The sequence below is a fragment of the Oncorhynchus keta genome, chromosome 2 (genome assembly GCF_023373465.1).
Source record: "Oncorhynchus keta strain PuntledgeMale-10-30-2019 chromosome 2, Oket_V2, whole genome shotgun sequence".
NCBI classification, from domain to species: Eukaryota; Metazoa; Chordata; class Actinopteri; order Salmoniformes; family Salmonidae; genus Oncorhynchus; species Oncorhynchus keta.
The window spans coordinates 44,456,508-44,469,474 of record NC_068422.1 but is presented as its reverse complement, the minus strand read 5'-3'; the positions used below and the strand labels follow the sequence as shown (position 1 = coordinate 44,469,474).

Below are 12,967 nucleotides of genomic sequence, written 5' to 3'. Positions count from 1 at the left end.
CACTTCAGACAAACATAAATAACACATCCAGCAAAACACAGCAGACTTACTATAGAGATAGAGCAGCACCAGTCAACAGTGTCCTCACTAACTGCCACGTGCACATGCTAGTAAAGCCACACAGCAACACTCATTCTGTGAACCCAGAATAACACGCGCTCACCTTCACTTTCTAGGTTCCCAAAAATGGGAGGCATTTGGATAAATCAAGAGGCTTGTCATGATACACTCAAACTCATCTCAACTCTGTACAGGCAAGTGAGCAAAAATAAATCTGTTTGCCATGAATCATGAATGTTATGCATGCACTGTACAACCAATTACTATGCTTTGGAAAATTGTGAAAGGTAAACCAGGTCAAGCCTAGTCTTGGTAACAGTCTTTGTAGCTTACAATCCACTCCTTACCAGTCCTGTCAATTGACAAATTACTGGAATGTTAGATAAAAAGAATGGTAGCCAGGCTAAGTCAGGCCCCCTCGGGGCTTCCACGCAAGGCATGATTCTTTAAACACAGACGCGAGCACACATACACACTTTCTCTGGCTCCTTCTCTCGCTTACCCGGCACTGCAGCTCGAACTCCTTGATGATCTCAGAGAAGCGCTCCTCCTGGTTAAGCAGTCCTGTGTTGTTCGGATCCAGGCTCCCAAACTGCGTCAGCCAACCAAAACGGAAACTGTCATCAATCATTCATAGGGAGTGAGCTATGTAGTATTACCAGAGGGATGAGTTACCACAGAATGGCATCACGCCCATCCTCACATAGCTCCCACTCACCTTGTCTAGTAGAAGCTGGTCCAGGTCTCTCTGCAGTCTAGAGATGGTTCTCTCCGTCTCCGACAGCTTCCCCTTCAGAACACTGCCCTCCTCCTCCAAACGGCCTTTCTCCTGTTAGCCCAGAGGGAGGGTTACTTAGTGATACGATAACGCTTTAAGATATCCAACACAGTATAATCACGCCACAATAGAAAACAATAGGGGGTACTAACAACGGGCGGATTGTTAAGAAGCTAAGCAGCAGTCTGCCATTGGTTGGTTGTCCATGAACGGGTGGGTCTAGTTGGAGTGTGAACAGAGCGTGTGGATGTTGAAAGCAGGAAGGCCAAGACAAAAACGTCTATTTTTTTTAATCACATGGGCTAATCTAATACTCTCCTTTGAGTTCTCTAGTCTAGAGACGACACTGGGAGGGAGATGAAAAATTCCTTGTAGAACGTTAACCAGTTTATACTCACACAAAAAGTCTATTCAAAAGCTTAAGGAGCCTAAAGCAATGAGATCAAAAAAGGTTAAGCTCGAGGAATCTTGTAGGAGGGATGTTCAAACAATTGGCTGTCTTATTAGCATGCTTTTCTCATTGTAAAAACCTAATGCGGCATCTCTATAGGGCCAGGCACCTGGGTGGCATTGCAGACTTCCTCGTGCAGACTGGCATCGTGTGCCCGTAGGACCTCCACTTCCTCTTTGAGCTTAGCCCGCTCATGCTCCACCTGCTGCAGCAGGACCTCGTTCTCCTGCGCAGATTCACTACGCAGGGCCGTAAGCCTATCCCGGAACTCCTGCTCCAGACCCCTGCCAGTCAGAGAGAAGTTTGACTAAATTGCCTCTCCTCCATTCAACAGGAGTTACTTTACAGTACATTCAACAAGGTCAACAGCTCACACTCAGATCATGAAAATTCACAACCAGTCAAGCAAGATTTTCCAACCACAAGATCAGTCTGTAATCTAGAACGAGAAGGAAGAACAGGTCTTACTTGATTTTGGTTTCATTCAGTGACTCAATGGTGGCGTGTCTTTCATCCACCTCGCTGACCAGCTGGAGGTTCCTCCGGTCGGCCCACTCCAGGTCGGCCTTGACCTTGTCCCTCTCCCGACACGCCTGGTCTGCTAGGACCCTGAGGGACAGCCAGTGGACAAACATTTCAGCATGGACCTTACCACATCACTCACCAGAATGACCCGATAGCTCAGGACATCATGGAGGACTAATTTTAACAGCAGATATATATATATATAAACTCAGCAAAAAAATAAACGTCCTCTCACTGTTGATTTTCAGCAAACTTAAACTGTAAATATTTGTATGAACATAAGATACAACAACTGAGACAAACTGAACAAATTCCACAGGCATGTGACTAACAGAAATTGAATAATGTGTCCCTGAATTGGGGGGGGTTAAAATCAAAAGTGACAGTCAGTATCTGGTGCAATAAGTACTGCAGTGCATCTCCTCCTCATGGACTGCACCAGATTTGCCAGTTCTTGCTGTGAGATGCCCACCTACCCAACAGGTCCCGGACGTGCTCAATGCGATTGAGATCCGGGCTCTTCGCTGGCCATGGCAGAACACTGACATCCCTGAAGTTATTTGGATTTTTACTAATTATCTTTGAAATACAGTTTCCTGAAAAAGGGTTGTTTCTTTTTTTGCTGAGTTGATATTATATCTACATTACGCATATAGAATCCAAATAGGCTTACCACGGCAGCAGAATACTGGCACATTAATACTTAATGAAAGAGTGCTGTATTTTGGTTCCAAAGTTGGGTCATTAAATTGACAAAGCAATGACTTTTACAATCAACAATATAAAAGCAACATCTCGTCGGAGCCGTAGTAAAAATCAGTCAGAACCAAAATCCATTATGTCGGCTACAGTTTCCCTGCACATTAGTGAAGTTGAACCAATGATTCCCCTTAAAGCAATGCCTGACCATGAAATCAATAAACAGTCTATGTAAATTCATTTAAAGGTCACTGGCTCATACAGGACATTAACCCTGGGGATGCAACAGAGCTCGCCAGCTTGTAGTCCTAAAAAAAGAAAAGGAAATGAGTTACCAATGGTTCGTTCAGCCATTCCTATGGGGGGGGATGAATGGGGTTTTGGGATGAGCGCAGAATTTAAGCCTGTGTTAACTTCAGTCCGTAGGAAATATTACACGGTTTGTTCTAGGAGATAATATCAGTCAGTTAAACATGACCTTTATGAATTATAAAAGCCTTTATGTGCTCGTTTTGCTTACATAAATGCTTCAAAATGCTTTGAACAAAACGTATAAGAAAGTCCGAAGCCTTTGTTTACCACTGACCTTGTTTATTTTTATCCAAAAACCCATTCATTTCCCCATTATGCTTAAACCAATGAGCCAGGGCGGCGTTAGTGCCTACAAAAATGACACCATTACTATTGCTCTCTTTGGCCATGACCTTCATTCTAGAATCCAATGGAAGCGTGCGCAGTACCAAAGTATACAAGTATCAAACCAAAGACCCACTGGAGGAACTGGATCTCGTTCTTGTAGGAGATGAGGGCTGCCTGGTGGATGCCATTGCCGCTGACCAGCAGCTCATTGTCCAGGGCCAGGGTGAGCTCCGACAGACTGACCCGCTCTTCCAGGGGGAAGTCCAGAGTCTGGCGGGGACCAAACAGCACGGGTCAATTTATGAACGCATGGCAGTGGTAACTTAATCACCACCAACCCCGGTCCTGGAGTGCAATTTGGTGTTTTAGAGCCAACCTCCATCCCTGAAGCTCTCATGGACTAGGTGTTTTGACAACTGGTGTATGGTATATATACATTCAGGTCAAAGTTCAGCTCATCCTCATGTTTACGTTCTACGGTACTAAAAATGTGGCAGATTACACCATTATTATCTCGGTAACACTTAATATAAAAATTAGAGCGTGTCTAGCTAGGGGCTTTTGTAGGCTGCGTTACATAGATTATAGTTCCACACTAAAGCATCTAATCGAAAGCAAAAGAGCATCAGCTACATGGAACTGGCAATCTCAATTCTACTCCTATTACACTTTTCATACGCAGGAAGGAGACGCCCCTAGAAACCCTGCAGCTTTCTTTATCCCGTACAAACCAACTAACACCAAGGCTCTTCAACAACATATCAATTCAAGCAGCCGTAAAAGGCAGAGCACTCAACATTTCAAGGCTACTTCTGAAAATAACTGGCACAAGCAATGAACATGTGTATCTGTGACAGCAGGAGATAAAATAAAATTAAAAAAAACAGTAGTTGCATGAACACGTGCATTTGTTCAAAACTAGTCCGGGACTAACCTGTAGGATGTCCCTGCTGTTCCGTATGCCCTCGCCGGTCCAGAGGGCGATGACCTTCTCTGGACTGGTGCAGCCCGACCCTTCGTCCAGCCTGGTCAGCAGCCTCTGACCCACGGTGGCAGACAGGAGAGAGGGAGAGGTGGAGCGCACCGTCCGCTCCTCGAAGGCCTGGGAGAAAACAGAGGAAGACATGAGAGCTACAGGAACAGGCTAGCGGATGGCCCAATTCAGTTCCTCCGCCGCAGAACACCGCTGCAGACCACTGTGCAGTGCGGACGTGCTTGTGTAGCCTCACTGCTGTTCCCACAATGCCATAGAAACACAAAGAAGTCATTGAGAGGCATGGCATTGTCGCAGGAACACCTCCATCGGTCATGCTGCTCTCGCCAAGAATAACCTGACCTCCCCCACTGTGCATTGTTTAATCCAGGCTCCCACAGACAAAAGAGCCTCAGTGCCACACACACACACACACACACACATGTGTTTCACACGCCGCTAATAAACACCTTTTTGGTGTCGTAACACTTAATCTGGCTTAGCCCATTTTCCATTCCCTATTTGCACATGACATACTGTACATCTACCACTACACCCACCAGTTTAGGATATGGAGGAGTGGCAGTAGTTTTCAGGCTGAGAAACACTGGGGGTCTCGGTGCTGGTTCATGTAGCTATCAAAACAACTTGCAAGTTGTTCCTAATACCTGAGAGGCATCAACATGCTCAGCTTTGAAAGAACGGATGAGGTTTTTCATAGCCCATGTTAACAAACCGCAGGCAGATTTCAGGCCTGAAATGCAATACATGATTTCTGGCGGACTTTCTCCTTGTGTGGATATGGTCATTCGGCAAAGGAATGCAGGAAGGGCAGACTGAGCTCTGCCCTCAACAGTCAATGACTTGATCGGCAGCTGCCTAAAGTTCCTTAATTGACCAGCAGGAAATTGGTCTGAGTGACAGACGGCAAACTTACACACAGAAACTGTACCAGTATAATTAGTAGGCTTTGTATGTCAGATACTGAAGGGATAATGTATAAATCAATAGATCATATAATTTTGAATACTTTACCACGCCTATATCTTAATACTAAACTATGAGCCACAAAGAATCTCAATATGCTCTTTAAAAACCCCTATCAGCCACCCATTTAAAGTAAAGTGACAGTGTATTTCGTATAAATAGAATGAATCTCAAAAACTCCCTTCAGTTAGAGCCAGATGGAGGTCCCACGTGCCAATATAGTCATTTGTGTTATCCACGGATCATTGTTCTGGCCTAATTACATACATTTACTCTACTGACCCAGACCCACTCACATACGTTTCCATAGAAATCAATTACTGTTAAAACATGTACGCATGCCCTAAAAAGGGTGTCTGTCTGCTCACCTGCTGGAGTGATTGCTGGGGGTTGGGACGTATGGGGGTGGAGGAAGAGGTGGGAGCTGGGACACTCCCCTCTCTGAAGAGACCCTTCTGGAACTCCCTGAGGCTGACCCTCCCGTCCAGGTCAGTGTCCAACTTTCTGAAGAGGGCGTCCAACTCCTGTGTGATAACACGTAGAGTCAGTGGTTAAAAACAGTCAAATTCACACAGAAATTATTGGCTTGTAACCACTGACTGCAGTCTGACTACCTTAGTCTCCTTGGTGTGCACCCATGGATTAAAAAGGAATGGACGGACGTACCTACTGATAGACGAAACGGTGAAAACTCCCTTTAGCCCAAGTTTACACTAATCCAATACTTATGATCCCTTGAGGGGGAGTGAGCAAGTGCACACTTCCGGGAATTAGGGAATTAAAACACAACCACTGGCTGGAATGTTGGGCTGGCCATACCTCTGGATTCAGGTCCTGCAGGCCAAGGTGGTCACAGACCAGGGACAGCTCCTGCCTGTTCAGAAAGCCACCTACTCCTACCCCCAGCTCCTCCCACACCGCCCTCATCCGGCTGTCTGTCACCTCGGCCCGCGGCCCAGGGGAGTGGAGCGTGCTCTCCGAACTGTCCCGCTTCCATCGCTTCTGCTGCCCTGAGAGACACACACGTCAGGATGGAAGTCCCTCAGAGGGTATAGCAGTCGACTATGAAAAGGGCCAGGAGTTTTCCCTGATCACACGACTGAACCAGGAAAAACTTCGGTCTTGAAAAATGAATGTACAATGAAGTACACCTAAAATGTTTTAAATCATCGTTAAATAAAAATATTGAAGTACCTTGTGCCTCAAAAGTCTGTTGGATGGCGTCCTTATGGCTTCCGGTGTCCTCATCCGACTTGAGACTCTGGAAGTAAGACATTGACGAGTGTCACCAAGTGTTCACAACTGAAAAACTACACGGCCTAAAATGCTGACCCGTATGCCTGTCCACATACAGTATCATAATCTGGCCTTGTTGTTTAGTCAGTGTGTAGGTCTGTGTGTGAACTGTGTGTTGTGAGAGAGTGTACAGAAGATGAGGTGTGTGTTTGTGTAAGTGTGCCTTCTGAGTGTGAAAGAGAGACATCTGTAAGCGAGTGCTAGCCTGTTAGCGATGAGCAATAACAGAGAGACCAATTAACTGACCATAAGGAATTCCAACCCATCCTCTCAACATTATTTCTGCTACAGTGCGCAAGAAGAACCGGCAAATTGTGATTCCAGCAGGCTCAAGAGTAGACTGGACTCCCCAGCAGCATATGGGGCCGTTGGCTCTCACGCAGACAAACTAATTATGGTCTTACATAATAAAGTTTAACTGAAGCTAGTAATGGAAGTCAGTTATTGAGTACTGTATACTGAGGCAAGTTCCAAAGCACTTTGTAGAATTAAATGCATAACTTCAGTTTATTATGTAATACAAACTTCCCTAATCTAACCAAATTAATCCTGGCAACATCTTAAACAGAGAATATATTTGTGGAAGGATTGGCTGCTATCGTCTTGGTGCCAAGGTCACATTTCCCCCCTAAAATCTTTGAAATGTATCATTTTAAATCAATCCCATGTGGAAGACTGGTCTATTGATTTCATGGCTTCTTTATAAAGGAATCAATCTGGGCACGGCACCAAGCTGCAGAGCCACATCAGAAACAGGCCACTTATCATGGGACAACAAGACACTATCAATTTTTTATCAGCTGGAATTCTTGAACAACCTTTAACTCATCCATGAAAGGCTTTTCAAAATGGGAACACTGTGCTGGTTTCAGGATCATCTAATCCCCCCCCCTTTTCTCTCTAACAAATCCATTTGGTTCTCTCCAACACATGGCAGGCTACCCCTGGTCAGTGAGTTTATTATTGTTGTCATAGGCACCACTTCAGGGTCACAGAACACCATTGTGCTCCTTACTACAGTGGACCGTGGCTTAAATGTAAACAAACACTGTAACAACACAAAATGGTGGGCAGTGATGTAGTCAGCTGAAAAGGTAAAGACATGACTAATCCTCAACATATCAAAGGATAAAAACATTCAAAACCAATCATTTCAGCTGGATGATGAAATCCTAACATTCATGTCCGTAAGTCAACAACAGATTGACGATGGTTGACTACCCGCTGTAACCAGACAAAAAGGAATACTCCGTCTGAACAGGGAGAATGTTACAGAACTCTCAACAAATAGAATGTGAATGAAAGGTGAATGGAAACAGATGCTAACTTAAGCATGCCAGCTAAATGGGACACCAACATTAACATGTCCTTGAGAATGCTTCTTCGGGCACTTAACCCGGACGACACGCTGCATTGTAGAAGGATGTGTAGACAAATGTAGGTTGCGTATGATAACTTAATAAGACATATGAAGTGATGTGAAGAGGGATTAACCTCGTGTGAAATATTTAACAGGACCAGTTCAATTATTTACATAATAAGGGGTAGCCGACAGCAACATTCCACCACCAAAATTCCACAAAGAAACCGTGTTTCAGCCCAAAAGCGGAAAACGACCTATCAACTCCCCAGCCCCATGAATCCCACCCTCCCCCATTCCAATCACATAGTTCACCCAGATAACTATGTCCCTGTTACCAAGGAGTTGACTGTTACTTCGCTCTACCTGGGTAAACTGCTGTGACCCATCCACTGTAACCAACAATATGACAGGGATGCTATGCAGTAGTTCAACTCTCTATCCTCCAGTAGCAAGGAATCCACCAAGGCTTAAAGCTGCTTACATAATGCCTTAACTGCTGGAAATGTTAACTATTTAAAAATAGATTATTGGTGGAGAGCTTAATGAGAAACATGGCACAGGGATCTATCTGGCACCATGGCTTGACGAGGGAGAGAGGGGGCTTTGGAAAGACGTAATCTCACGAGTTATCAGAGATAGTCAGTGCAGCGTTACATAAAAGCTCTAAATATTTCAAAGTGAAAAGAGAGAGAAAGAATCTGGGATAACAGGATGGGTTTCTAAAATGAGCACTTTGTTCAAAATCACAAAATACAGTATAATCAGACGGTCCAAAGCTCTCCTCCGTAAGGTAGAGGTTCTGACTAGTAGAGCTTATTATTTTATTACAATGTATATCACATACATTGACACTTTGGGAATATTTACACAATGCTTTTCCATGCCAATGAAGCAATGAGAGAGAGCGAGAGAGTCAAAGCTAAAACTGGGGGAATGGATGTTGTGGGGCAGGAGCGGGGAGCAGCCATGAGCGCTGCCAGTAGCACATTCCATATAATCCCACTTCCTGGGTGTGGAGTGGAGCGGTCTGCTCAAAACCCCAAGTACCTCAGACTCAACTCTCTCACTCAGTTATACAGTGGTCTGAAGAGAAGTATGGTGTGGAATCCTAGAAAATGTGTGGTTGCCAACAAATTGAAGGTTATAGAGATATTTGATTCAGACCTCACCCAGCACAACACACCATTCAAGGGATGTGAAGGAAATTGAAGTGAAGCACTGACTTGCCTAGTTAAAAAAATAAATACAAATGGGAATCTCGCTCCAAACAGTCAGATCTAGATTGGGGCCCTGCGCCAAGCTTGAGAAGTCAAAAGTCAGCCATCTTTGTCAGCGACTCTCAAATTAGGGCACAGCAACAGCATAAAACACAGCAGACAAAAGGTGAGAGGGGTGGAGGAGGAGCATGTCTCTTACCTCCACACTCTCTAGAGAAGTAGAGCGTCTGAGTTTTATCCTCCTCACCCCAGCGGGAGAGGACTCCTTCTGCTCCGTCCTGAAAGGATGAGAGCCCTCCGAGTCAGCTGTGAGCTCAGAGTCGGGCCTGTCCGGCTGGGACCGCCGGCCGTAGCGCTTCGTTCCCTTCACAAACTTGGGCTTCACTTCCTCAGGAACAGCTGGGAGGGCCGGGAGAGGAGAGGAAAGATGGTGATTGGGAAGGACAGAGAGATTACAGTGAAATGCCTTTCTATATACACACACACACACACACACACACACACACTTTTTTGGTCACTACATATTTCCATGTGTTATTTCATAGTTTTGATGTCTTCAGTATTATTCTACAATGTAGAAAATAGTAAAATTAAAGAAAAACCCTTGAATGAGAAGGTATGTCCACACTTTTGAATGGTGCTGTATGGGAGTGAGTGTGTAGAGTCCTTTGAGTGTGCATAGTCAGTGCAAAGATAGAAAATGTAATACAGTAGAAAAAAAAGAAGAAAAAAAAGTCAATGCATATAGTCCAGGAAGCCATTTTGTTGGAACTTTTAGCAGTCTTATGGCTTGGGGGTAAAAGCTGTTCATGAGCCTGTTGGTGTCAGACTTGTTGCTCCGGTACCGCGGTAAAGCAGAGAGAACAGCCTATGGCTTGGGTGGCTGGTCTTAAACAATTTTCCCAGCCTTCTTTTATCAAACATGTTGGCTCACTATTTAAAAAGACAGAACAAGCTATAGGATGAAAAATATATCCTTGTCTATAACTGTTCTGTACTATTTGTATGTTTATGTGGACACCAGGAAGAGTAGCTGCTGCATGTGCAGTAGCTAAGGGAGATACTAATAAACTAAACTTAAAACAGCAGACGAGCTAGCACTACCTAGAAAAAAAAAGTATATACATTTTTTTACAAATTGATATACTTGGAGTCAAAGTATCAATATAATATTTTCCACATAAAACATCATCCAAAGATAAAAATCACAATATGTAACTATCAGTACTAAAGAAAAAAAAAAAAACATTTTAGACCAGCTGGGCATTTTGTCTGCCCACAATTACTACTATAAACATATTCTCACAAAAGCTTGTTAATGTTTAGTTACAAAGAAACAAGGGAGAAACTGTAGTGTAGACTTAGTAGTAGCCAAATCTCTGGCCATACAAAAAACATTGTCAAACACACCCTTTAAAAAAAAAAAAGGGGCATTTCAAAAGGACAGTGGTCATCAGTTCCCAGAAACTAACTTGGCAATAAACTTAAATCATACTGTAACATTCTGGGAAGGAGGGAAACTCTGGTGCCCTCCTAGATCCTCTTACTGCAATACCCGAAAACTCAAGAAACACATTTCAAAATAAAAAAAAACACACACACACACACCAATGTATGGCCAACTAAAGTTCACAATTCATATAAAGTGAATGGCTGTACAATACATATCTTAACTGAGTTTGGGTTTGTTAAAAAAGGTACAGGAAGTTTAAAACAGTTGAATCAGTATTTGTTTCAGAATAAAATCCATCCTGGAGCTAAATCAGGACAGAGATTATTAACTGGATCAACTGCATTTCCGTAGGCAGGGAAGATATTAAATATAGCCTATCCCTTTGATGTCTCCAATAGTACGGTCGTCATTTACTGTACGAGTCCTCATTCAGGTGATCTCACGGTCAATCCACCCTGTGCAACAAACCAGAATATCCTAAATGAAGTAAGAGTCTAAAAAATTATTTTGATTGCTTTCGATGAGGTCATACTATCTCATAAAAGCAGACGTTTATCCACAAGGATACAATGTTTACTTAAAACAATCCATCTTAGAGTACAAATTATACTATGACATTCAGGTGGAGGGTGGGTCTCCTTTGTGCTACGCAATTGCGCAGCACAATTTAATTTTCATGGGCCTAACAATAATAAAGATGTCATTTAAAATGCTAAAAATGAATTGCCTTTTAATGTGGTATGAACACAACCACTCATATTTTCATCTGATTGTCAAACAGATCATATGAAAAAAAGTAGGCTACCTGTAGGCTACCTGTAGGCTACCTGTAGGCTACCTGTAGGCTACCTGTGCATGTTTGGTCCACTCCAAAATAAATCCAGCATCCAAACTGCATGTATACTCACGACATTTTATGAGAGGAAATAGACATCGGTTACAAAACACCAAACAGTGTAACCAATGACATTCAGTGATTGCCATTGATTTGGCCTACACGTCTCGCTGACAAATTGTAATTGTTTTGTAGCCTGAAAAGCTGGGACAACTGTAATGGGGCTGAAACTGAATGGTCACCCTAACATACTAGACTCGGCTACTATACTCGGCTATGTGTATTACCATTAACTTGAAATAGGTATGACGGTAGCCAGTGATGTAGTGGAATAAAAAAAAATATATATATATATTTGAGGTAAACTGATTGCCTGTCGCGGTAAAATAAGTATACTTTCAATGCATTTTTCTGAAAAGGGTGGGTAAACTGTTCAGCCTGCACTAGGCCTACACCGTTGCCGGTAGCCTATCCTCTCGGCTGAAGCAATTTTACACATACAGAACAGGTAGCCTACATTCAATATAACACATGAGTTGAATCAAAACATGTTGTTTTCTACCGTAGTTCATGAGTTGTCCATAATTCATGAGTTAATGGGTGGAGTCTTCACAACTCGTGTGACAAACATTTTTCTTTACATTAATTTAATTACATTTATGACAGTGTATTTGTCACTATTAAGCATTTACCAATTTAATTAGAACATTTACCTTAAATCCTGTACGAATCGTGGATCTTGGAGATCACAGAAAGTGCACTGTAAGTGTAACTATGTCTACTTAACACTTCGTTATGCATCGCTGAGAAAACAGTTAAAGTACAGTTAATGTAGGCCTATGCCACTGCAAAATCAAATTCTTCTAACCGAAAGAGTCACCTTGCTGGATGGATTGGATGCGTATTAGTGTCTAGCTGTAGGCTAGATGTCTAGTGAGATTGTTGGCCATCATCAGCTGATCCAGGAAAGAAAACAAATAGATAGAAAATACAAGCTAAATACACAGAGTACACAAAACATAAAAAGGAACTCCTTCCCCATATCGAGTTGTTTAACATATAGTGGTAAATATATGACAAATTGTTCCATTTGCATTATTTAGAGACGCTCCAAAGTTTGACTTTTGTTGCTTTTAGGGGAGCTAACGGCTCATTAAAGGAGAGCTGAGCCGCATTCGCACCTCAATAAACCCATCTTATTCACACATGGGGTCAGTGGACATGGAAAAACAGCTATCTGAACTGATTAGGTACATAAACAAATCAGTGTGTTTGCACAGACATTTAAATGTAAAGCCCCACCTCCCCAGCATGCGTGTTTTACCTGGCTCCAGGTAACTGCTCTCCTCTTCAGAGGTGCTGAAGTCCAGAGAGCGTGATAGCACAGCTACAAAGCCTTCTTTGAACTCCTCAAAATTCACCTGCATAACAAAAGGGAAAGTTAATTAATTGTCTACACTATTAGCAACGCACATGCCCCGCCCACATGAGGATCTGTTCTTTTTAGCCATCCATTTCCTGTGTTTGAGGGGTGCAAAAATCCACTTGTCACTTAAATCTCGCAGCACTGATTGTTTTCATACTCTGGCCGCTCTTCCCAATCTTGCTTGTGCCATTCGTTTTCTCCGTTAACAAAAACAGTGGAAATGTTTGTAATGACCTGTCAAACACTCTGGTTATGGCTGAAGCAG

The 12,967-nt window shown here is 43.1% G+C and overlaps 1 protein-coding gene across 2 annotated transcripts in view; it reads right to left on the bottom strand.

The window, feature by feature from the left end:
• The window catches only part of LOC118401018 (ninein-like protein), a 44,076-nt gene that overhangs the window by 10,800 nt on the left and 20,309 nt on the right, over positions 1–12,967 (bottom strand). For both annotated transcript variants that reach the window (XM_035798140.2, XM_035798160.2), the window contains exons 3-13: positions 12,601–12,697; positions 9,188–9,387; positions 6,307–6,373; positions 5,932–6,122; positions 5,481–5,636; positions 4,087–4,254; positions 3,286–3,422; positions 1,758–1,898; positions 1,399–1,573; positions 779–889; positions 563–652 (exon numbers count right to left, since the gene is read on the bottom strand). In XM_035798140.2, coding sequence (XP_035654033.1) covers positions 563–652; positions 779–889; positions 1,399–1,573; positions 1,758–1,898; positions 3,286–3,422; positions 4,087–4,254; positions 5,481–5,636; positions 5,932–6,122; positions 6,307–6,373; positions 9,188–9,387; positions 12,601–12,697 — 1,533 coding nt within the window. The remainder of the gene's footprint in view (positions 1–562; positions 653–778; positions 890–1,398; positions 1,574–1,757; positions 1,899–3,285; positions 3,423–4,086; positions 4,255–5,480; positions 5,637–5,931; positions 6,123–6,306; positions 6,374–9,187; positions 9,388–12,600; positions 12,698–12,967) is intronic.